Source organism: Alosa alosa, chromosome 18, assembly GCF_017589495.1.
Source record: "Alosa alosa isolate M-15738 ecotype Scorff River chromosome 18, AALO_Geno_1.1, whole genome shotgun sequence".
Classification (NCBI taxonomy): domain Eukaryota; kingdom Metazoa; phylum Chordata; class Actinopteri; order Clupeiformes; family Clupeidae; genus Alosa; species Alosa alosa.
This window is the reverse complement of record NC_063206.1, coordinates 19,847,448-19,874,144: the sequence shown is the minus strand read 5'-3', so window position 1 is coordinate 19,874,144 and position 26,697 is coordinate 19,847,448. Positions and strand designations below refer to the sequence as shown.

At 42.0% G+C, this 26,697-nt stretch overlaps 2 protein-coding genes across 2 annotated transcripts in view; both read right to left on the bottom strand.

Moving 5' to 3' along the window:
- Positions 1–326: 326 nt before the first annotated feature.
- Positions 327–14,853, bottom strand: LOC125312039 (phytanoyl-CoA hydroxylase-interacting protein-like). Its single transcript, XM_048270503.1, has 5 exons — positions 14,349–14,853; positions 4,455–4,651; positions 3,935–4,109; positions 3,699–3,816; positions 327–3,501 (listed from the first exon to the last, which is right to left on the bottom strand). Exons 1-5 carry the CDS (start codon positions 14,452–14,454, stop codon positions 2,964–2,966), a joined length of 1,134 nt encoding a protein of 377 aa, XP_048126460.1. The 5' UTR covers positions 14,455–14,853; the 3' UTR covers positions 327–2,963.
- A 3,844-nt stretch (positions 14,854–18,697) lies between these two features.
- Positions 18,698–26,697, bottom strand: part of LOC125311273 (protein bicaudal C homolog 1-B-like) — a 52,310-nt gene continuing 44,310 nt past the window's right edge. The window contains 8 exon segments of the mRNA XM_048269170.1: positions 18,698–19,114; positions 19,375–19,474; positions 20,792–20,995; positions 21,580–21,734; positions 22,039–22,078; positions 23,022–23,181; positions 23,566–23,719; positions 23,886–24,027. Coding sequence (XP_048125127.1) covers positions 18,984–19,114; positions 19,375–19,474; positions 20,792–20,995; positions 21,580–21,734; positions 22,039–22,078; positions 23,022–23,181; positions 23,566–23,719; positions 23,886–24,027 — 1,086 coding nt within the window. The 3' untranslated portion in view covers positions 18,698–18,983.

The following is a 26,697-nucleotide window of genomic DNA, read 5'->3' as shown; positions in this document are numbered from 1 at the left end:
GATCTGCTCAGTGCATACCACGTCACCTGCTTTTGTCGCTCTCTCTGGATGATTTTTGATTAAATGTGATTTATGCTTGGATATAGTCATTAGGCTTGCTTGAATATTCCCCATCAGTGTTCTCAAAGATGACATATTGTGTATGTCTTGTTAAACAGTGAAAAACTGTGAAATATCAAATGATTAAGTATGCCTAAGTAACTTGGAGGTTTGTTACAGTATACATTTTTAAAATGCAAAATGTTTTTAGCACCACTTAAACAGAGACCACCCCCCACCTGAAACACACACACACATAGTTTTTAAAGAGCAAACCCAACACAAAGTAGGTACACACCTGAATGGTCTTTTAATAAACAGTCACATTTGGTGTTGATCACCACTGCTGTCAGATAAAGAAAAAGTAGAGAGAGAGCACAACAGCATGATACACACAGGATGAATGATAAAGGGAAGCTGAGAGCAACAAAAAGGAGAAAGGTTAGAGAATGACTGCTTTCCTCTGTGATATGTTCACGTATTGAGGTTAAAACGACAATAGAACAGGTACTGTACAAAACATTTCAAGTAAGGCAGGGGAGCGTCCTTGGAAGGGCGGGCTGTCTGGATTCGTGCAGCTTCTGTTCACTGTTGGTGAAGTGAAATGTGACAACAGCACAGCTGGTTCGGAAGCTTCAAAGCCAAATGTGCACTACAATAGGCCTTGCTAAGTCAATTCAACACACTCTGCACAACATATGACCAGAAACCTACTCTTAGAAATAAGGCTTTTTGAGACACTTCAATATGATAGAGTAACAAGGTCTTTACAGAACTAATTTAAAGAAGAATCTGCAACACTTCCGTCTAATTTGCCCCCTTTTCAGCCTTCTCTAGACTTTAGACACAGCAAACTCCATTTTGTCCTAGTACTTATCACTAAATATCAAATTGCAGCAATTGTAATATTTCATTGTGCCTATAACCAGATGTCAAAAAAAACTCAGACGTGTGTCCTTGTGTCTCACGGGGGTAGACTTTGTAAAGCCATCTATAATGTTTTTTGACAACACAATAATCACAGTGACGGTCAGAAACTGTCCAAATAAATGTATGAATGATTTCCTTTGCCCATTAATTGCATATGATAACTGGTAATCGTAGCGGTATACCTTTTGGCAGGTCAGAAGGTCTTCGGTAGCTGAGTAACTGCCTCTATGGAGATGCAAATAGCAAATTTCTGCCGTTAAATGCTTGTCTATTTCCTAACACACAGGCTACCCTTGAAGACTAGTTTTTCAAATTTTTTCTGTCTGAACTCCAGTCATAAATTACATTTGTATAATTACCGCACTAATGCATGACATCCTTTCTTTTTTCAATACAATGAGATGGTGTCAATTCCAAAAGATTCAATTGATTTCTTTCATAAGTCAATTTTGTTTGGTTCACAATATAAAAAAGCTAAAGTTGCACCACATGCAAAGTGTAATGCCGATACAGTTGCTTATTTCCACATTCCTTTATAAGACTCACGATAAAGTTATTTCCTTCCGTCAGAATTGGAGATCAAATGTAATATTCCCATTTTTTTCAGCACACTCAACAGCAACCTCTTTCCATTTTAAAGTTGTCAAGAGCATTATGACATGATATGATCACATTTTAAATCACATGCAGTTGTTTAAACAGCACTGGCATGTTTTATTCCATCATCTTGTAATTTGGATGACAAAATGGATACCCCTAGAAACATGTCAGTTTGTGAACGTACTTCTCATCTCATTGAATGCAGCTGAGAGGAAGCAAAATGTGACAACGGGATCAACTCCTTAAGTTCACTAACAACTGAAGTGTGCATAAGATGAAACTAATCCTTGGTAAATAAGCCTGTGGACTGACTAAGACTAAGACTTGGAGATACAGTTTGAATGGAAGGACATAGATGTCTGCATTTGGTTACAGTTCATGCTTGTGACAACACATGGGCATACTATTTCATCACATGACACCGGAAATAACAGCTTCTATCACCAGGGACAGACAAATAGGCCTCCCCAGTTCTCAGAATCAGCCATCATAGAAGCTTAATGTGGCTGCTCTCTGTGTGGCTCTTAGGGTGTGTCTCCGTGTCTTTGAGCCTTTGGTATAAAGCATGAGACTGCACCACTCAGAGCACACAAACGGCCACTTGGGGGAGACAAAAAGACAATGCACACATTGAGGCAGAGAGAATTGACTAAACATTCACTCAATGTTGTTTCTCAGTCTTGTTTCTCACACAAGATCAGCAGGCACACACACACACACACACACACACACACACACACACAGACCGGTAGGCCTATGTACAGAGGAATGAAAACATTAACATATCAATCCCCTCTAAAAATGGAAGAGAAAATAAAGCAGGCGAAGAAGTACAGAGAGCTGCATTTTGATTTCCAAAACAAAACAATAATATTAACACAGTCAGCAGCCAGGGAAAACATAAAGGGTATCAAAAGATCCGTTTAAAGGGGCGGTGTGTGTCTGTCAACCATTTAACCATGTTCCTGTAATTCCTGGGACAACTAAGGGATAGGGCTAACGGGGTAACTTACAGGTGGCATTTTGGTGTTTGCAGGTAAAAGACAGGAGGGTGTTTCTTTATTTTTTGCTTTGTAACAGGAGAGGGGATTGCATGTTCAGCTTTTCACATATATCATACTTTAAGACCTGTTCAGGGTGTAGATTCCAGTGCAGTCATTGAAATTGCGTAGAGACATTCCACACTGACGACAACATTACACAAGAGTTGAGGGAGATCAGTTGGCATTTTCAATGCAAGAATGGGCAACATGGAGACTGCTGGATCCATCTTTTGCAGCCAACACTAATGTCTGAGTTTATAAGGGCATAGGATCAAGAATGAAGGTTTTGAAACCACGGAGGTTTAGCTTTAGCTAAGCGTTAGCGGAGTTAGCTTAGCTTTAGCGTTAGCACTAGCGACCCACACTAATGTTGCACGTCTTGCAGCTTGGGTCCTTCTTGGCGTTGAGAGTGGACAGGCTACTGAGCTGGTGTCCGCTGATCTCGGCTACAGTCCCCTGAGCCAGCTCCACAGGCTCAGTGTAGATGACCTCCAGGATCACGTCCTGGGCATGTTGGAACTCCAGCTGCCCGTCCTCAGTTGCCACACACGTCAGGAAGCGGTTGTCAGCCACGTTGAGCTCTGGCAGCCGGTCCTGGCAGAAGATGTCGCCAGGTGACCCCCTGGGGGCCACCACCAGGATGACATAGTGGTAAGCCGTGTACATACAGTAGAAGTCACCGAAGTAAAGGCGAGTGTGCGGGCCGAACAGGGTCTGGGCGGGAACCGTAAAGCGCAGACGGCCGTAGGGGGAGTCCTGGGGAGGCTGGCCCGTATTGAACTCTGTGTTGCAGCTGAATAAGATGCCCTCCAGCTTGCCACTGATGGGGGAGCCGTGGCTGCCACTGTTGTCCTTCACTGATGGGAGCATACGACTCCCCTGTACCTCCCTGATGACAGGGAAACAATTGAGAATGGGTAAAGAAATGGCATTAGACTGTAGACCTAAGCAATACTATTTGTTTATGAAAATTCAATATTCATTTTGAAACTATAATATGATTATAATGACTCAATATTTAACTACTGCAATGTGCTTGTTGCCTTGGGTTACACACTGTTTTGAAATGGGCTGAGCATAACATACTTAACATGGTCGAAGTACTCTTTGTGTTGGTTCCTGTAGAACACTGAGAATTTAAGCATTCTTCCAGCGATGGCCTCCGCTTTCTGCATCAGCTGATTCAGATGCACTGTGGAATAATCTAGAAACAAGAACAAAGTATCGTACTGTAATTGATTCAGTTAATAAATTGAATGTGTGTCCACCTACAGTACGTGTGTGTGTGTGTGTGTGTGGTTGATTTTGTTTTCGTCTCTGACCAGCAGTACAAAACTCAATGATGTCACTCCACTCTGATACAGCGTAATCCCCATCACTCTGTTTGGAGGCTGTCTGCACGGCAACTGTGTACTCTGTGCGCGGGCTCAGGAACCAATGGCCTCGCACTGTCATTGGCAACGGCACTGCCTTAGCAACCAGTTTGGTGGGGACGTCCTGAAAAAGGGAAGGAGGGGCAAACTTGTTCAACGTACGTGTATGTGTATGTAAAATGACACAGGAAACTATCAGAGCTGAAGAATACACCCACCACAAACTCAAATTATGTTAGTAAAAGTACCCCTTCTGTCCCTCGCAAATAATTCTACAATAAAACACCTGAGGTCAACTGCAACTGTACAAAAGGAAAGGTACTACAAAGTAGCTATTCCCAGTGCAATTGTGCAAGTGCAACACTGTCTCTCCACCTAAACTGTCGTAGGAGTGATACAGATAGGCCTACTATTTATGGTGAGCGTGAAGTGGCAATGGCATGTCATTCCTTGGTTGATTCTACTATACCTTGTGTTTGAACTTATTGGAGTTCTTGTTTTCCTTTTTGTTCAGGTCTATGAAGTAGTGTGTTATTTTTTCCTTGACCCGAGGGTCCATGTCCCAGCAAATCTTGAAGGAGTCGCATGTGATGTTGCTGATCTTAATGTTTTGGGGAACAGGGAGCTCCTCCATCTCTACCATGCCGCTCGCCTCTGGCTTGCCTCCTGTTTACAATCAAAGAGAGGAACAGGCGTTTCATATGCTGCTGAAAGTGCATAGGCAGCTCTGCCTTTGAAGAACAAAACATGACAAGATAAAGTTTTCCCATGGTATTGTAACATCATACTGCTCTTGGGATTGATGTAGTTTAAGAGTGTTCTCCAGTCTCACCCATCTCCACCCATGACAGACAGAAACCATCAAATACATTAAATAAATGTGCCGTGCATTGCACAACAGGTTGTTTTTTTCCAGATAATGATAATGATGATGAATGACTGATAATGAATTGAGTGGTGATGAATGTAATGTGAAAACTGTCCCGGTCATCTTTAGCAGAGGGACATTCTAAAGCCCCAAAACAGCCTTGACAAATACACCAAATTCATACATAGTGGAACACACGCTCAGTGGACACTTGAGAACAAAGGGAACTTCTCGGTCTCGAGCACATGAAAAGGACCTCACTGGCTGAGCAACAAAGCAAGCTCTGTGCTGAGGCAAGAGCATAGAACTGGAGAGAGAGAGAGAGAGAGAGAAAGAGAGAAATTTCCAGAACAATGTGCAGCAGAGTGTAGTAGTTCATGGAGCCTCGTTTCCAAAGGTCTGGTGTCAGATTATTCTGTTGATAGGGTCCAACTCTCTCACAGTGCAGGTCTAGCAGGTGCTGTTTACAAAACATCTCTGTTCAGTGCAATTACTCCCTCAGGGTATACAGTACACACGCACTTTAGAGAGGATACAGCATCAGCACTGCGCTACTGCCGCTGTTATAATAATGGAGCATGACAAACAGTGAGCTCACTACTGGGACACATGAGAGGGAAGCATACACGAGAGAGCAGTAGTACATTCTGGAAGAGCTGATCAACTATGAGGGTTTTAATACACACAGACACACACACACATACACAAACCCAGGCCCGGGGAGGGTAATCGGGGTAATCGGGAGAATTCCCGGTGGGCCGCTTCACTTTTGGGCCGGTCGAGGAAAAAAATATTGACATTTGTCATGATAGTCTAACTTCTCTTAAAGTAGGCTACGTTCCGCATTCTGTGCATGGCACCGTTGCCTCTGCATGGGTTGTAGCCTACCGTGTGAGGGAGTTCTCCCCTCCCAAAAAGAGTCCATATAGCCCGTCTTTTCCAAAAAGTTTTCTCAGATAGGCTACGGATAGCCGGGCCGGCCCTACAGTAGCCAATAAGCCATAAGCGTCAGGAAGGATGGATGGTAGAAAGAGGCCAGGAGGGACTAAAACGGCAGGTAGATGCTGCTATAAGCTTCTAGATTAGGCCTACAGACAAAAGTGGCAACTGGTAAAGAGAGATAGCCTATAGGCAATGATTATTAGCAGTTATTGGGCTAATATTGGACGTTTGTAGCGTTGCCAAGCTATTTTGCAAGCAACATATTACATTTCTTAAAATATTAGCCTTTTGTATCCGATTCATAGACTTTGCAGTATGCAAATATTAATAACAAAATTGAAGTTTGATCTGTGTAGGCCTATATGCGGTAAAAATTGTAGCCTCTGAGCAGCAGATCAAACAGTCGACCACTGAAAATGATGAGCCCGAAATTAGTGAGGAGGAGGCCATGACTACAGGGACAAGTAGAGAGGATAAATTAAAGTTATTTAATGTAAGAAAGAGCAAAATATTTATGCTACATGATGAACCTATATGCCTTGTTTGCTTAGAAGAGGGTGTAGTAAAGGAGGCTAAATCACCAAACAACAATATAGCCTACCCATGCAAAAAACATGTAGCCTAAACATTAGTTCAATATGCCTCTTTGTGGAAGCGTGGGATAGGCTACATTTCAAAGGCTTTCTTTCTTTCTGTTTTTGTTAACTTGTGGAATAGTGGAATATTTTTTGTTAACTTCTCATTTGAAGTGAATTAATATAACCTTTACACATTTGTTGAACCATGGTACTAATAAAAACTACAGGATAGTAAGAGCTGAAATGTTGCTTCATTTATCCAATTTCCGCCACTATGGAAAACGTGGGCCGGTCTTGGGCCTGAAACTCCCGGGCTGAAAAGTGGCCCCACTCCGGCTCTCCACAAACTTGACTAAATCTTTCATCATGCTAGTTTGATTCCTGAGACTGGCATTGTTTGGTACTTGTTTACTATACAGAACAGAATGGCTCAGCATAATCTCGCTGTGTGTGCACACTTCTGCAACACTTCTGAGTAAGAACAGTTTTCGCCACAGTAATCCTGCTTTCACACAAACGTAGCATAAAATAACATGGAAACACTGAAAATTATTAAGACCTGAAAGAATATGCTATTCAGAAAGTGTATTCAAGTATATGCAATATGATTAAGGCCTACATAATTCCTGAAGAAGACATTATTGTAAATATGATTTAGATTTCATGAATTAGTATTCATGACCAGTACTTTAGTGATGAAATTAGTTATAAGACATATCATTATATTATTATTGTATTATCATTATTATGTTATTACACTATGTTTCTCTAACCATCTCCAGGTATTAGGGATATTGTAGTGAAACCTGCATTAGTTCCTTAATTTCTATTCACTGAAATCTATGAATTTGCTTTCTAGAATAACGGTCAAACCAAGGCTAGCCCTGCAATAAGCCAATTTATGGCAGGGAACACCAACGGTTATTAGAGCGAATTACACCACACAAACACCGATCTAATGATGAGCACACGCCAGGTAGGACTGCAGCAACATCTGACTGGCTGCCAATCCCTCTCTGTGTGTCAGCCAAGCCTGAACCTAGCAGAGAGAATGGATCTGTATACACATCTACAGCATGAGATCACAGTTATGACAGCATTGTGGGGGCCCTTAATGAAAGAGACAGATGGTGCAAGGCATGTTCAAATATTTGGTGACAACTTTTGGAAAAATAATTCAATGACTCAAAGTCAACAGGCTCTCTGTCACTTGTTCAATCCAATTATTTTGATCACCACAGTCTTTAGTCCTTCAGACTGCTGGAATGCTGTAGTTTATGGTAATTCTATGATCTATAACTAAATATACTACTGATGGACACTCATGTTGTGTCTGTTTTGTTCCATAACATTATTTAGAAAGCTGTTTCATTCATAATCTAGTGTGCATTGAACTACAGCTACCTATGTACCTTTTATTGATATTGATAGAGTTCTACTGCTACACTTCTCACTTAATACACTAGTGAGTATAAAGTGCCATTATGCCTTCAAAATTCACGTGCATCTTTTGTGCAAAACATGTACTCCTGCATCTGTGTGTGTGTGTTAAAGAGAGGTAGAAAGCAGGCAAATTCCCATTAATCATCCGTACAGTAGGCTGCCTGCCAAAAGGGTTTACTCTACTCCACTTCCTAAAAGACTCCTCCGGGATGGAACTCTCCTCTGTGCTTCATCATACCACAGACAGCTGCAAAAACACATTTCCCAAACACTCATCCAACAGTACATATTTTACCTGACTCAAAAAAAGCATCAACGCAAACTTAAGTGAAACTAATTACCGTGAAAATACAGTTTAGAGATACGCCGGTTTAGTAGGGACACATAATACAGAACGAACAAACAATATAAAAACAGAATCAGCCTACAGACCTACACAAGGCAGCACTGGGATCATTATCTTGTTATTTCCTGCCATCACACAGACACACACACACACACACTGTACGTATATAAATGCACACACACCTGTAACAACCATATTTCTGGTTCATAGGTTAAGCACCCCCTTGAACCCCCGTGTCGAACTGAATAACTGAGAGGATTTATTCCATGACTGTTGCACAAGAACACAGACATGAATCTGTGGGATACTTACACACCAGAGAGCAGCTATAGAACAACAGACAAATGAATGTTAACATTCCAACTCCAAAGGACTTGATAACTGACTCCATGGAAGGCCAGTGAAACCAAACCAATCAGTCATATACTGTACTATATACTATTGGTGAGGTAAAGTAATGTCCATAAACTGCATTTACACATTTTCTTCTCTATAGAATATTCATAGATCTTAAGACTTCACGAATCACATCTAATCTGACCATCAATCAGTTCTGTCCAGACCCTGTCTGGAATCCTCCCTTTTGGAGCAGTTGAGGTCTCAGTGTCTTACAAAGGACATGCGGGCCTGTGGAGCTGGAACAGAACTATTTGATTAGGAAGAGTGCACTAGAGTTCTGAACTCAATGTTCCAAAGCTCTCATTTATGATTTATTAAATGTTCCGGATGACACAACCAATAAACATCACAGCACATCATGCAGAGTTAGTGAAAAATAATTATTATTTTAAGTTAAAGCACCGAGGACATGGACAGAGAGTAAGATATCAAGTTTGCACCTATTTTAGCAAAAGTAAATCTTCAGGGAAACAACAGACCCTTAATCTACTTCTTGTACATTCCATCATCTAAGTAAACACTGAAAGACACAAAAACAGACAGCAATTTTTACTTAGAAGGAAGTAAAACACTATTTCAGACAGACATAGGCCTACCTAAATGTTGAGACTGTAGTCGATTCCCTCCAGTGATCACTTACATCAATACCTTCTGCAGGTCATAAAAGCTGTTACCCTTTCCAGTCTGACTATATTTTGGGGGAATTTATGTGATTAACTTCATAAAAGTATGGTAAAAGTTGAGACACAGCAAAACCAGTTGTACTCCTGTGTGGTACTGTGCTAATCTGGGAAGCTATGCCCTGCATTCTTTATTTTGCCTCAAGCCATTGGCTTAGCATGGTTTAGTGCTCATTTAATAAGCTTCCCCTTGCTAACACACATATACACAAGCACACACACACACACACACACACACACACACACACACACACACACACAAACTTGGATTATGTAACCAGCCAGATGCTGTTGTTTCTGTGTAAAACGAGGAACAGAGTTAAAAGGTATACTCATAAAATATTCTTACAGATTGTTCATACAGAATAAAGCATTGACTCATAAGTAAAAAATATGGATGCAGTGGTTTTCCAATATTAAGTATCAGAATGTTAGCAATGTCCTTTAGTAGAATACTTCATATGAATTTCATGTAGACATGAGTGTATAAAAAAAAGACCTTGGCATATTGCTAAATAAATAACTATGAATTTTGAATGACTTTGAATAACAATATATAGAAATACAGACACAATATATTTGTAATTATTTATTCTCCTTTAAACAGAAAATTGAGGCATCACTCTGTTTTAGACTTCATTATGTGTTAACCAGGCGTGTCGTGTAGGCATCAGCTGCCATTAATGGAAGCTCCAAGGAGCCATGCTAATATATGCGCTAACACAATGACTCAACACTTCTTTGACAAGAGGAGGATATTGTTATCAGCCTCACACTGGGGGCTTTCAAGCCTGAATTCATTTGTGAGCGAAGATGGCTATATTTGTAGAGTCTCTGCATTTGGTTTCCATGTTAAGTGGATGTTACAGTTATGTTATAGCTGTATCACATTAATGATGCATGTTTATGAAGAACACAACTCTGTGTGTGTGCACGTGAATGCACACACGTGGATGTATCTAATATATTAGTCATTTCTACAGTGACATACTCCAACTGTGACTTCATTACTCATTCTCAGCATGGGCCAAATGTCTAACAGAGAGGCACTACAGCCTGCTGTTTTCTTACATCTTACATCTAGACTGTGTGTGCGTGTGTGTGTGTGTGTGCACGCGCGCATGTGTGTGTGTGATACAACAGGAACATATTTTTCCAGTAAAAAATGATGGCCCAGCACTAGCAAACTAGCGTCAGGCTAGCCACTCCTGCATGGCATTCCTTGTCTCAAATGACCCCTAAAGTGCCTCATCTCCTGGAATAGTTTAAGCCCATTTGTGCATGAAATGCTATTCATCGCCAACAGATATTTACCATTGTGACATCATTCACAGTTTGAGAGGATGGAATGGCCTCCCTATGTTCTTGTAGCCTAAATAGGCAAATGGAGTTCATCTGCACAGCACTTTACTCATAGCCCTTCACACTTCACACCTCATATCTCCCTGTCCAACTGTGGCTAAAGCCTAATTGCCTGCATGCCATCATCATTAAAGCAAAGATTCCCTGATAGATTACAACTTCTTTTTACAGTCAATGAAATTCCCTCAGGTACAGGCCTAGGAAAACACCCATACTATTGTCCTTTATGGATCCAAAACACTTTTGTTACGTTTGTGCCTGTCATCTACACTACTCCAGCCTTTTTGAGCTCCTGAAATGGAATGATTTGAAAACACTGTTGGCCCCGTGTTCATTTAAAAACTCTGGCTTTGCGTTTTAATGTGGACAAGTAAGCAGGCTTGCTACGTCAAGTAAATTGCTACTTTAAATCACTGACCAGGCTCAAAATATCATTACACGTCTGTGATACTGTGGAGAGGGTCCCTACAGACAAACCAAAGTCATTTTAATTGTCATCCTCCAAAAAATCACTTGGGTCAGTTTGTATGATATTTACTGTAAAGCTTCTAGATAGACATCCAACTCAAGTGGTCCACAACTTAATTATGTCACTGTTTCACACACATTCATACAGGTTTGTCAAGCTGATGGGGTATTATTACTGTAAACAGAGTATCCCAGTAGCCTAAAAAGTTGTGGGTTCAATTCCCGGCTTCCACTGTTGTGCCCTTGAGCAAGGCACTTCACCCAGAGTTGCTCCGGGGACAATGGCCCTTGTAAAATTAGATAAATCTCCTCTGGACCTTAGGATTCATCAATCATCTGCCATCTCCTTCTTTCACTCATTTAAACCTTTCAGATTATTGCAGGACTCTGTCTGTATGAAATCCCAAGGAAACCTCGCCTGTATTTACTGACAAAACCAGCCTTCCTCTATGGGTCAAACCTGCATGAGGGCTCCCACAATACTGAGCAAATGGAGTGGTCAGTCAATAAACTCCAAATGGACTGTGAGGTGCATCCTCACTTCTTCCTGAAATAACTGCACTGTTTTTGTAATGCTAGACCAACCAGATAATATCTGCTCTTCACAAAAGGAAATAAGCATGGCTCTTGGTACAAACAGATCATTACATCACAAAACCTCATAGAAACTGTTCAACTTAAAACAAGGATACCTTGAGGATGCACTTCTCTCTTAAAGGAGAATTCCGGTGATATTGACCTAAAGTGTATTGAAACATGATACCGAGTGTGAACGTATGTCTCATAGCCCATCTCGGCTTGTCCTCTGCACTCCAAAATCTGGCGCTAGTTAGCCGATGCTACCAACAGCTTTTTCAATAGTGGTGCTTCGGCATCGGGACTAACCATGCAAATAAATCACTGTTTTACACCCATTTACGAGGCTCAATGTATCTCCACACTTCATTGGTAGACTTCCGAGGGTCCTGACATTTAAAACGAGACATTGAGAACTTTGAAAAAGCACTGGTAGTTTACTTACAAGACGATTTATACAGACAGTATCTTCCGAAGTTTAAGCGTTTGCAGCCATCTTGAATTTAGTCACGATAAATTAGCAAACGAGCAAGAATGAACAGCTATGATAAAAAAAAAAATTAAAAAAAATAATTCAGTGGAAATGCATGGATTCCAGTTGCTGCTACTGGAAGAAACTGGAATCCATGCATTTCCTCTGAATTATTTTTGAATCTGATCCCTTATCATACCAGTTCATTCTTACTCGCTTGCTTCGACTTATCGCGGACTAAATTCAAGATGGCTGCAAACGCTTAAACTTCGCGGAAGATACTGTCTGTATAAATCATCTTGTAAGTAAACTACCAGTGCTTTTTCAAAGTTCTCAATGTCTCGCTTTAAAATGTCAGGGCCCCGGAAGTCTACCAATGAAGTGTGGAGATACATTGAGCCTCGTGAAATGGGTGTAAAACAGTGATTTATTTGCATGGCTAGCCCGATGTCGGGCACCACTATTGAAAAAGCTGTTGGTAGCATCGGCTAACTAGCACCAGATTTTGGAGTGCAGGGGACAAGCCGAGATGGGCTATGAGACATACGTTCACACTCGATATCATGTTTCAATACACTTTAGGTCAATATCACACCGGAATTCTCCTTTAAAGAGTCTGTTAATACGATCTCACGCTGGCATGTACACTACACGGATGGGTAAGCAAAAAGAGATTGGCCAGTTTGGAGTGTGTGTTATACATGACCGTATGCGTTTGTGATGAGGTGGGTTAGGCAAGAGTATGGCTGCTCCTGCTCCCACTCTCTGGAGACACCATGCAGCTCACCCTGGCCGCTGTGGGGAGAATAGCACGGGGTGGGGACACAGTGTGCTCGTCTCAGGGCCTGCTGCGACCTCTTCCAAGTGCATCCTTACAGGGACACAGTGATTTGTCTTCTCAAGTGATGATTACCGTACAATATTGCCCAATTCAATTATATTGATGAGAGAACCATGAATGCAAATGCAAAGGAACCATGAATCTTAAGACAGATCTGAGACAAATTCTGCAGTAGCCTATTTCAGAGGCTAGTGAGTTTTTTTTTTTTTACAAGGTCATTTCATGTCAAATCACCAGGCAAGCAAGTCTTCCTAAATAGTTTAGGCACAGTGCAGCAGAACACATTTTGGCAAAAAAGATGTACATTTTCATGACTACTCAAAATGAACAATTAAGAACTGAATTACTCAAGCAATAAGCATTCCTGGATGAAATACTTCTGAAAGACTTCCTATATCATTAACGGGCGGGCCTACTACTTTGAGGAAGGCATGTAATGGGCAAGCCTTTACATAAAGCTGAAAAAAGCAGATGCATTATATTGCAGTTCTACGGGTTGAAAGTCTATAGGGCTGACGACTACGATCTCATAGAGCACAGTCGAGAATAAAAAAAAGAAAGGATGAAAACGTACTGAGTAGGCTATGTTTAGTCATTGCAAAACGTCTGGACAGTCGGTTTTGTGATAGCAAAATAGCGTATGATGTGGGCTATTTTCTGTTGTGGTTGAGGAAACTTGAATTCAACATCGAGCTGTAAAACGAAAAATCTCACTCTATACTACTTCTACTGAATCATCGTGACTGTTGTCCAAAAAACAGGCCTACGTAACATTGTTGCCAATGCATGGCCCATCACGATTGCGCGGTGCCGGTCGCTCGGTAAAGCAATGTCAGCGTTCCGCTGTAGTTCATCAGATTAAAAGCCCTAATGTCCGTCATCTCCTGTCGGTCGTTTGATGTCGAACTGGCTTTCGAGATCAGCATTATCTTTGGGTGCTGCGGGATTCTCTCGATTTTAAATCTGGTATTTTCTCGATGGAAAAAACCCGACAGCTTTAACGACACCGGCAGTGTCCATGGTACTGAAACAGTGAGGCAGAACGGGGGAGGGGCTGTTACAGGTGGCGCCTCTTCCACATCTGCAAAGGAGATTAATTGAAGTTCAAGGGTTGTAAAGGGGAATTAAGTCAAACATCCATCAGAAATTGAAAGATGCAGCTGTAAAGGCGATGCAGCTGATCATATAATTTGTGATGGCACTAGGTTGCTGGGGCAAACCCATAGAAAAAATAACATTGGACCATAACAGCGCTGGTTTTTCGCATTTGAAAATCACCTCAAAATGCACCCATCTCAAGACAAATATCTATGTAAGCCTTTTGAGTAAAGACATGGTCATTTGTCAATGGGAAAACGGGTGAAGCCATGGAGGAATGTCAGCCTTACCGTCTCTCTCGCATAGCTCCAGGCTTTCCAAGCTGAGGTTGTTCACCATGCCTTCACACGGACTTATTGGGCTGGTGATGTTGTGGCCCAGGCTGGGGACCTCCATGTCGCCGGCGTCGGAGAAGCAGGTTTACTGATGCGACTGCGAGCTGGTGAGTTCTGCCGCAGATGTAGCTATCACCCAACAGAGGAGAAGACGTTGTAGGGTCTTCAGCAGTCTCTCTCTGTCTCCCTCACTCTCTCGGGTTATGTGGCGTCAGCGAATCGTCACACGCGCTGCGCGGCGCTGCTTGGGCGGTTTTGCGGCGACCGGAAAGCCATGTTATAATGAGTGAAACAGCCTAGCCACTTACCTCTTCCTCTGTAATCTACATGTAGTTTGGTGGCATCCCCACTGCCTCTCTCCCACGAAAGCTACAAGTGTTTGGTTCCCTTGTCGCAGGACGGCGAATAAACGGATTGGTCAAAAATGCCAAAGCATGCACCAGTTTCTTATATAATAGGATTACCGGTGCCCGCCTCCATTTAAATCTCTGCCTGAAACTATAACATCGCAACCACTGATATTCTGCATTTTGCTTCTGCTGACGTCATCATAGCCGACTATATGAAAGCCCCTGTGCATGTCCTTATTTGGTACCCAAACGGCCTCGCGCCAAAGCACAGGTGCGAGTCTGAAGGGCGCTTGCAGTGATTTTAACATAAAACGCATTTTATATGTCTATACTGTGTAAGCTTTAGCCTAGTGTCTTACAAGGTTTGGGGAAATGTATTAAAGGCAAATTAACACCAAATACTCGTGCCAAAAAGATAGCTGCAGCCTGGTTGCTATTTCTGTTGACGCGGATGAAGTTATGGATATGACTGCATGGCCTATGTGTTTGCTATGTGCCCTGAGCAACAGCCTAATCCTCAACAGATCGTCTCTGCGTTCAGAGGGTCATCATAATCCACAGCTGCCCAATGTTTGTCGCCATAGAATGCGCACATAATAATCTCAGCAGTAGCAATGTGAATATAACATTTACTGTGAAAAGAAATAAAGCGACATATATTGGGATATATTTCCATTCACTGGATAGATGTGTATTGATTTTTGTTTTTATTCTGAATTTATTCGATGAAGTGTCAAATCTACTCTGACAATTGCTTGTTGGGGCTACTCATTTGATATCACTTAAAGTTTTACAATCTAAGAATTCTTTACAATTTAAGAATCAAAAGTTAACAATTTCATGATTAAATGATGAGTTCTTATAATTTAACACGTTACATCTGATATCCTACCTCATTTCAGTGCTGAACAGTGTGATTACACCACAGCTGTTGTGGAGCCCACTGAATTTGTTATAAGATCCCTGCATAGAGAAAGAATTGGAAAAATATTAATTTAAAAACGTAGTGGTTTTGTAGCCTAATGGGCAAATGTAACACGGACAAGTTTAGTGCGAAAAAATGACCGGATAATAACTCAGAAAGATAAACTACATGAGGGAAGCTTTAATCCCTCTGGAGATTAGGGAAAGCCCTCTTCATAAAATTAAAATAAGCAGGCGTGTTGGCATGGTGGCATCACTACACAGGAGAGGGGCAAGTTTATGGAAGAGTTTCATACAAAAGAGTGAGTGCAATTTAATTGTTCACTCTTGTAGAACTGCTTTTGTGTCATAACATCAGATGTTTTGAGTGTATCAATTTGTAACTCCCATACATACATTCCCGCATGCAAGAAATGCGGTCACAGAACCTTTTCCCTAGTTTCCAATTCTCATCCCCATCCCATTTTATTCTCAATAAATACTCATTAACACTTGCACATGGGCATCCTTTGTTTACACCTGGAACAATAGGTGAGTGAAAATGACATCCATACTTACTAATATATCTGACAAGATTACAAGGAGGCTCAATTTGAATACTTAAGGTTTTTATTTTATGTGGCAAACAGTTTCAGAACACTTTTTTTGTTCTTAAATTTGTACCAATATCTGTGGAACTACATTTACATATAGATCAACAATCATCCATAACCCAACAACACTGCAGGTAGTACACCGATTTGGACATTTTTGTGCACTGGGTTTTGTTTTTTGGCAAAAACGTGAACAATGAGTGGGGTTGTTTCCAGTGTTTCCTTTAGTGCAGCCCTTTGTCAGAGTATGGTGCCCGTAAAGGGACGTGAAAAAAATGTTTTCATTTCAAAAGTTTCATAAAAACACTTTTATGCACATTTCCCTTTAGGGGCTCCATATCAGAGAGCCCCTTTACAGGTGGGGATTTTTTCTATTTGGTCTTAGCCAAATGTATTTTTTCCCCTAAAAATCCCTCAATTCTGCTCAGCCGTGTCAGAAGGCCACGTCCAAAAGAAACAACTACATTTCCCAGAATCCCCCCGCTTTTGGGAGGATGACGTAGTAAACACTAAACAGAACAACATAGCTGTTCCTTTAGAGAACATTAAGGCACACAAGCAAGGAAAAGACTGATTGACAGGCAAATTTGGCCAGAATCAGACCTCAAGCAAGACTCACTGAATGAGCCATTTTAGAATGAGTACAGAGACATGAAACAATTCAATGCTTCCACGCTGGAGATATTGCTTTGGTCAACAGCAACTCTGATGACAACAGGTCCCTATTTGTAGTTCAAACTATTACTGTAAACTGGAACTCAGAACCACCTAAACTGATGGCTCTCACACAGACAGAAAGGCAGTCGGCGAGACAAAACCAACTGTTAGTCTTGCTGCTGACCGATCATGGACAACAGCATCAGAAAGAAACCTGGCTGTGGCTGAAGCATAATATCAACTGATTTGTCTGTCAATGAAGACACATTTACAGGTAAAGAGACAAAACTGCATCCCTGTAGGAGTTTTTTCACCAGCCATGGTCAACTGACTTGAATACATTTGGATACAGGTGGAAAAGAGTAAGTATTTTAAAGCATATACTGCTTGTGAAGCACAAAAAGTTAACATTTTACTTTTACAATGATCTACAATGAAGTCACTTTAAGACTGAGAATGCTGGCTTGGTTATGTGACTTCTCCTGTATTGCACTGCATCATTTGGAGAAAAAAAAATGCAACTCTCTTTTGTACCAAAACAGAAACCTGACATTATGAAAAGCTTGTCATGTCCAACACATTGAAAACCAGACAACGTATCTAACCTTTAGTGGTTGACATTCATTATTTTAGATTGTACCACTGACAAGAGTACCACAGATTCTTAAAAAAAAGGATTTAATCAATCAGCCAATGTATTTCAGCTGGAGAATAACCTTGAGTATGTGCTATAATACTACCCATCTGGACTGTGTAAAGTTAAGATGAGTTTAAGTGTGAATACTGCATGTCCCTTCATAAATCCAGACACAAAAATATTTTCACAGCTCAACTCTAAACTGGTGGCTTAAACCTCTCACTGTTGACATGAACTCCTGTAACAGTAAATATGTCACCAACAAAAACAACATAACAATACTGGTTCATATACACAAATACATTGGGGTATATAGAACCTCATCTAATGTATGGCTATCTCCTGTTGTGTGACAGTGACCAGGAAGAACGCCTGGAGGCATTCAGACAGAGAGAGCCTAATGTTTTCACACACATACACTCACACACACAAACTGCTCTCATTTCCACTGCCAGCCAACCGTGGACCTGATCTTAAGGTAACTTCATCTTAATCGTTACAAGATGATTCAGTTAATAGGAAAAATATTGACTGGAGAACAATTTTTTAAAATAATAAATCATCAAAACAAATAATTTTGTATAAAAAAAAAAAAAAATACCTGTAAACCAATATTCCATATTAAAATACATGAATATAACACACAAAACAAAGGAGGCATATCAAAAGAATACACTGAGATTACAAAATAATTAGCTACAAAAGTAAAATAGTGAGGACTAGGTTCGGACGGACGGATGGATTCTGAAGCTCAAAGTCTGCTCATAATTAATTCAACCTCTCCCGCTAGTCCGCTAAAGTCACTGAATCCAGAATGACACTAAAATGTGACCTTTTGACCTTTCAGTCCCCTTCTTCAGTAAGTGCTTACTCTAGGCTTTGGCCCTGCAACCCTGTGCACAGAGAAAATACATGATTGAAAAAAAAAAAAAAAAACATATATGCATATATTTAGCTTCAAGGAGGCAGCTACCCTACAGGCAAAATATCTAAGTAATTTTAAAGTGCATTATACCGATACAACAGCCAAACATGAATGCAAATAGTACTGTGTTACTATTATATTTTATGTTGCATTCTTCCCTTCCCTTTCCTATGTGTTCTGCACAATGGCTGTACCTTTCCTTAATGGCAGTAACATTATCCTTTTATCATTTTTATCATACATACGTACATACATAGAACACGTACAGCACCGTAATAAGGACATCAGAAGATAGAGGCCTTTTTTCTTTCCTTTTCTTCAGGGACCTTGTTTGACACATTAGACCTTTTGTAATGGGCTGAACTGCCCACAAAAGCAAGGCTGGCATACATAGTCCCAGAGAGGCTGAGATGAACTCCGCTGAGGTGGCAAAGGATGGGGGGTGGCGGTGGGTTGGGGTGAGGGTGTTGCAGTACCTGGGGAACTGCCCAAGCGGTGTGGATCTCACCAGCGGCCGCTAACACTCGCCATGTCAGCGTGGAACTGGCGCGGCAGGCGGCCGCTGGCACCCCCCTCTAGGAAGGACGAGCGCATGTTGGGCGGATCAAAGAGTTTTCGACGGTTCTTGTTCAGTTCTGGGAAAACGGAGGAAGGAAAGAGATGGCAGGGGAATGTTTGATATGAAACACATTGCTGTTATCCAGGAAAAAATCCTAATGGGTCCATAAAAAAAATCCATAAATACTCACATCAATTCATAATTCACAGAGCCCTCCTCAATAAATTCAGTCATAAACTGACATCAACACACACACATGTCCATTCACTCTCTATCTCGCTCACACACACACACACACACGCACACACGCACACGCACACGCACACACACACGCACCTGAGATAGCCAGCAGCATTTTCCGGCGCGCTCCAAATGTGGTGATGCCGAGCTCCTTCAGGTCCTGGTCAGTGAGTGTGAGGAACGTCTGCAGATCGATCTGTGTGTGTGTGTGTGAACCATAGAGTGAGAAAGACACTTTTCTGACCTCAACACCCCCCACCACCATCACCCATCCAATCAACAATCAATAAATATGTGGCTCAAATCCCTGTTCATTTTGCTGAGATTGAGAGTAAAACCCGTGCTAAGCCCTCAGTGGAGCGGTCTCTGCCTCAGCTCAATGCTCTGCTTGGCCTGCATGCATTCTAATCTGTGTTAACCCCGCTGGGCTGCGATATGTTGCAACAGATCCCTCTGGTGGGGAAGGCAAACAGCTTTCAGATGAGAGGCATGAGAATGGTCCATACATTTGCATGTAAAACTCCAGTGTCTCAGCATCGAATCTCCTCTAATACTTTGCCAAAGTTACATCAATGATGCTAATGCCTCCACAAAAAAAACAATGTTGAAACTGTCCAACTGGTCTCCAAAAACACATGGAAAGACCGTTTTTCAGCTTTATCTCTTTCCTTTTTCTAAATGGTCCATTTGCTGTCAAGCTATTTCTAGACCTGCCAAGACACGGCGGAGTGCAAGCTCTCAACCCGAGGTTTTCACACCCTTCTCCCAGGAAGCCAATTACCGGCATCCTGGCCATTCTTGCTTGTGGCAAAAGCAGCGGGTGCTCAGGTTGCCGTGCGCCACACGCCTGCATCTTTTTCACCTCCTCCACTTTAAGTACCTCTAAGTGAACATGTCACATGCAGGGAGCCGGGGTGGAGAAAAACAGAGACAGAGAGAGAGAGAGAGAGAGAGAGAGAGAGAAAGAGAAATCCATTTGTTTTTCACTGGCGACAGCTTGTGGCGAGTGCCAGATTGACTCATTGGAGGAGATGGAGAATGACAGGCGGGGCAACTCTGACAAGCTGACTGCTTCTTTCCACAGGAGGAGAGCAGAGTGGAGAGTGAGGCCAGAGTAATATTAATGAGTGAAAGGGAGGAACCAAGACCTGAGGCCAGACAGCACTGAGTTAGAGTAAAGAGCACAACCTTGACCATTACGTAGCTATATCTATGCAGAATTATCCATTACTTAACACCAGATGGTAGCTCAGGGTTCATAAAATCAGCCATCTAGAACCAAAAGGGTTTGTTTGCTATATATCAGACCCATTTTAAAAACATGTTTGCAATTATGGTCCATCATCATTTGAAGATTGCTAGTCTATATGATTTATGCAAATATATCGTATTATAAAGCCTTAAGTAACATGTTAAATCTAAAAAAAAAAAAGATTTAACTGAAAAGGGTTTTGGAACTGCATAAAAAGCTGAGATGGTTACAAGGGGAATTGCGTGGGACAGTGAGCCTCACCTCCTGCTGCTGGAAGACGTCGGTGTATTTGCCCAGGCCCAGTTTGCTGAAAAGCTCCGGCAGTTCCGAGCCCTTGAGGGAGGCGTTCAGAGAGCAGCCATTGGTGCCGTTCATGGAGGAGATGCAGTCCATGTAGTTACTGCTGCTCAGGTAGTGCTCCACTGCAGACCAGCAACAAGCGAGGGTAAGGAGAGAGGGAGAAGAGGAGGGAAAAGAGGAGGGAAAAGATCAAGGGATGAAGATGGAGTGTGGAGGGATGGTGAGCGAAGTCACAGCTCATGCTCGTGAGCAGTTTTGGTATGTAAATACAGTTTAGGTGGGTTTTTCACATGGTTTGTGCTCTGTGCAATAGCTTCATTGTGGGTTGTGGAAAATTGTGTGCACTGATATTCACATTACCAATGTGGTACCTGAATACTAGCAAATTAAAATCATCCTAACCACTTATGACACTCGGTAAATTAAATTAAACTGGTATTTACTTTAATTTTTCACAAATGATTATGGTCTTTCTCTGAGGGAGTTTCCTGTTAGCAGCTCAAACCACAGACACAGATGGACCAGAGGAGCTCTCTAGGCTGCAGCCTTGAAATCCCCTATATCCTATTGATGGTTGCAAGAACATTTTGATGAAATCATGATGCTGTGTTTGTGTGTGTGCACGCACACGTGTGTGTTGGGGTGTATGCGTGTGTGTGTGTGTGTGCGTGTGTGTGTGTGTGTGCGTGTGTATGTGAGTGCATGCTTACGTGCATGACTGAGTGAGCGAGATATGCACTTTTGTGTACCTCATAGGTGGTGCTCATGGTGGGCTTGTACGAGATGTGGTTGGCTCTGCGCAGCTCCTTAATGGTCTCGGCTGGCATGGACTTGGAGAATCCCAGGCCACTCCATGTGTTGGTAGGAGTCCGCACCTCTGTAACCACTGGCTTCTTCAACATGGCTGCAGGGTAAAATATAAACAACAACTGAGAACACATACAAATGGCAGTTTTGTCTTACATAAACACCTAAGTATTCATCAATGAAGAAAGGAGTTACATGTAGCTAAACACTATGGGCAAATATGGGCATTATGGGCATTATGGGGACAAGCAAAAGCTGATGACAAAATACAGTATATCTGGGAAGTAAATTGTTTAGCTTCTTATGAATCAAAAATGTAATTCAATGTAAGAAAATGTAATAGACAATCTGGAATGATCTAAATAACTTGTGCACAAGGCAGACAGGATAGGGCAACTCACCTTTGGTTGCCAACAGCTTCTTCTGCTCATAGTCAAAGGCCTGAAGAGTGATGAGAAAATACAATTAGAAATTGATGAAAAAAAATAAAAAATAGATACTGGATTGCTACTGAACCTTATTACTGTACAGTTGATCCACATTCAAAAGTTTTCATTCAAAACATTGTTTTTTTCTGTAGACCGGGAATTAAGTGGCTGATCCTGTCTCCAAAAACAATGTCAGATCATAAATTGCACTGTGGACGAAGAATGGATATTCTCTTCGGTCAGAAATAATTACCCATCAAAACATTTTATTTGAGTAATACAAACGTAAGTCAAACGCTATCTGAAGGACAAGCATAAAAAAAGATGGCGAAGTCTTGGGAAAATAAAACTGAATCCACCCTAAAACATCATTTCCATTCATAAAAGTAAAATGTGACACTTCTGAATGTGCTGTATGAAGTTTTAAAACAAATAACGAGATGCCAATTGGACGCCAATTTCGATTATATCACGTACATAAAAATCATGACTTGGCTCAGACAAACCAGTTTTCCAGACATTGTAATCCTACAAACACTAGTTTCCCTCCCTTCCGACGTTTGAATATTTGGCATGAAATTTCAATGAAATTTCAAACAGATTTTCTTATTGTTTTTAATACTTTTCTTTCCCGTTCTGCATGGTTACCCTTTCAGACCATTTCAAAGTGAGTAATGTAATAACTCAGTACATGTTTGTGCACTTCACATGATGGAGTCAGTGCCAGTACAGTGCAATTGCTTGAACACTGCCATCAATTCCAGTGTAAAAATATGCAGACAAAAGTGCATTGAGTACAACATGCATATTGTAAAACAAAACGTGCTCTTGCATTATTTATGTAAATGCCATCATAGGAACAAGTCTGCCATTATGGGAAGCAATGAGTTTTTGGGATCTGTGGGACTCAGGGCAAACTGAAATATTTCAGATGTGGCAGAGAGTCCTTGTGGTACCTGCATGTTGGCATAGGTGGCAGACTGTGGTGAGAGTACGATCCGCTCAAAGTTCTGCTGGGCTGCCCTCTCCGCTGCCCGCTCGCTGCCAGGAGCCCGCTTATCTGCCATCGGGCTCTCTGAGGAGCTGGAGTCAGCGTCCGACAGCAGGCAGTCCGAACTGCGCTCACACACACACGCGTGCACACACACATTTAAGAGATAAAGATCTCAAGAAAACTCAGCAACTGTTGGATAACATCAGAAAAATGTGCAGTGGTCTCTTTTGGAGGCACAATATGATTCTCTGCATATTACAAACACACACACACTTAAAAAAATTATATGAACTATCAAGTAAGATGAACAAAACACTAAAATCACACACACACACACACACACACACACACACACACACACACACACACACACACATTTAGTATAAGGCATGAGAAGTCCATATACTGGCTGAAGCAAACAATATACTGCCCTCAAGAGATCATCAGAACATGACAGGATGGTAAATGTTTGTGTTTGGTTGTGTGGAGGTTGCAGCATAACCTACTGCAGGTGAGAGTTCTTGGTGCCTTGCAGCAGTTCCACGGTCTGCCGTTTTCCTGACGACGACTTGCAGGAGGCCACCATCTGCTTCAGGTCGTTGCCATTGGCCGAGTGAGACGGGCTCCTGGGCATGCCCACCTCAACAAACGTGTCTGAACCTGGAGGGAGCCGCAGACAGAAAAGGTATAAATATGACCATAGGCCATATAGTGATTAGAGTTGTTAGTATCTTCTGTGTTTGGAGAGGTCATGTTGACCAACTGGCAGAGCTGCCCTACAAATTAGTTAGCCTATGTAGACCTGTGTGTGTGTGTGTATGTATACCTTCATCAGAGCTGGACTTGCTGGACAGCGGTTCTGCCGGGTTGTGTGTGTTGGATTGAGGGGCAGGGTCACAGTGGGCTGGACTCAGAACCACATCAGCCAGGGAGGCGGAGGATATGCGACTGTACACGGAACCTGGATGCTGTTGTACACACACATACACACACACACACGCACACGCGCAGGCACACGCACACACACACCAAGAGTGAGAGGGAATGCTGAAGAGTGCCTTATAGTCCATGAGCCACAGGGGGTCGTCACTACCACTTGGGGGGGCAAATTCTCACTATATTTTTCTGAAAGCTACATATCTCTGGAGTATAAAATGGTCTTGTAGCTTTGTGGCTGTACAGGCCTTCAAAGTTGACCTCTGATTTGAAAAAAAAGGAAATTCCACCTATTGGCTTTTTTTTGTTAAAACACTCATAAGAGCCCAGAAAATAATCCAAATCTTATTATTACTGATGCATATGTGGTGTTTGATGTTGGCATACATATTTTGACTCATTATGTGATTTTGCTCTTCATTTTGGTTGATAAAATTCAAGATTTATGTGCAAAAAAAAGCTAATTTGAGTTTTCAGAGCAACATGTTATGGCAATACCTGAATGCAGACCTTATTGATCATTACTATTCTACCTTCTTCTTTTATCATATACACCTATATTGGTAGATGTTTTTCCTTGACATGTTTCGACGTATAATGTACTTCCATCTTCATCAGAAGGTTTTTATCAGCTGATGTTGTTACGGAGGTGATCCACCTGTCAGTTTTTTGACAGGTGGACCACACCTCCTGCTGTCAGTCAGCCGCCCCCCAGGACGGCACTCCAGGTATGGGTGAGCATATATGCTCCCTCATCTCTGTTCATCGTCTTTGGGCTCCGCTTTCTTATTTCAATCGCCTCCTTTATCCAGCGGTGGTATCGGTTGTTCTCCTGCTTAGTGACTCTGGCATGCAGGAGGTGTGGTCCACCTGTCAAAAAACTGACAGGTGGATCACACCTCCGTAACAACATCAGCTGATAAAAATGTGTCACACTACTCCACCGTGTGACCTTCTGATGAAGATGGAAGTATACGTCGAAACATGTCAAGGTAAAGAAAAAACATCTACCAATATATGTGTATGTGATAAAAGAAAAACCAAACTTATGGATTCTGGACTTCCTAACCAACAGACCTCAGTCTGTTAGGTTAGATAATCGCACCTCCTCAAACATCGAACACCAGTGTACCACAGGGATGTGTGCTGAGCCCTCTCCTCTACTCCCTCTTCACCTACGACTGCACACCTGTACATGGCTCTAAAACCATTGTCAAGTTTAAAGATGACACTACGGTGATTGGGCTCATCAGCAATAACGATGAGACGGCCTACAGGGAGGAGGTTCAGCACCTAACATCGTGGTGCACTGATAACAACCTGGCTCTCAACACTAAGAAGACCAAAGAGCTCATTGTGGACTTCAGGAAGTCTAAAGCTAGCACACACACATACACACCCATTCTCATCAACAGGACTGAGGTGGAGCATGTCACCAGCTTCAAGTTTCTGGGTGTCCACATCTCTGAGGACTCCTCTTGGACCCTCAACACCTCTACCCTGATCAAAAAGGCTCACCAGCATCTCATTTTTCTGAGGTCCATCTGTCTCCTCAGATCCTGGTGAACGTCTACTGCTGCAACATCAAGAGCATCCTCACCAACTGTATCATAGTTTGGTATGGCAACTGCTCTGCCCACGACCGGAAAGCACTGCAGAGGGTGGTGAAAACTGCCCAACACATCACCGGTTCCTCACTCCCCTCCATCGAGGCCATCCAGGGCAAGCGATGCTTGTGTAAGGTGCGCATCATTAAAGACTGTTCTCACCCCAACCACAGACTGTACACTCCCCTCCCCTCCAGGAGGCGTTACAGGTCTCTCCGCATCCGAACCAGCAGGTTCAGAGGAAGCTTCTTTCCTGCGGCTGTCACCCTACTGAACTCTAGCTCTGCATCCATCAATCCCGGTGACATCCAACAAACTAAGCCCCCATCTCCCCCTGCCCCGCCCCCGCCTGATGCCTCCTTGCCTGTGCCTGTTGAGGTGTCCACGAGCATGGCAACCTTGACAGGGACAACTAGGAGGCGGACATCCCCTAGCCCCCTCCACAACTGCACTACCCTATCCCACCCATCTATCCCATCCATCTATTTATTTACAAATGTACATACTGTAATTACACTTTTTACTGTACATAGCCATATTCCACTGCTTTTCATCCTGCACATACACTATTAATACTATTGTAATGTTACTGTTTCTGCACTACAATGGTACTGTTACCATACTGCACATAGTTGTATATACTGTACATATCTGTCTATATGGTTCATACTAAATATTTAATTTATGCTACTCTAAACCACCTTCTGCAAAACAACTGTATACTACTGTCTACACTGCACTATATTTCTTGTCCTGTCTATGCACCACCTGCCTATACTGTGTACAGTATATCACATTGCACTTTTCTGCTTTTTTGCACTTCTGGTTAGACGCAAACTGCATTTCGTTGTCTCTGTACTTGTTCTCTGCACAATGACAATAAAGCTAAATCTAATCTAATTTAATCTAAAAAAATATCTGCCTCTGCTTTGCCTCTTTATGGATCATGCTATGAATAGCAGCAGCAATGTCTGCATAAGTTGAGACATTGTTATTGACCTTCTGGACCAGAGACATTCCATCAATGATTGTTGCTGTATCTCTTATGAGTGGTTTAACAAAAAAAAGCCAATAGTCGGAATTTCCTTTTTTTCA

Excerpts from the sequence above, each read along its gene's own strand:
- LOC125312039 (XM_048270503.1), bottom strand. The coding sequence starts at position 14,454 with ATGGAGGTCCCCAGCCTGGGCCACAACATCACCAGCCCAATAAGTCCG. Across the intron at positions 3,817-3,934 it reads CATTGAGTTTTGTACTGCTG|ATTATTCCACAGTGCATCTG; the intron begins GTCAGAGACGAA and ends TCTTGTTTCTAG. Across the intron at positions 3,502-3,698 it reads GAGTACTTCGACCATGTTAA|GGAGGTACAGGGGAGTCGTA; the intron begins GTATGTTATGCT and ends CCCTGTCATCAG.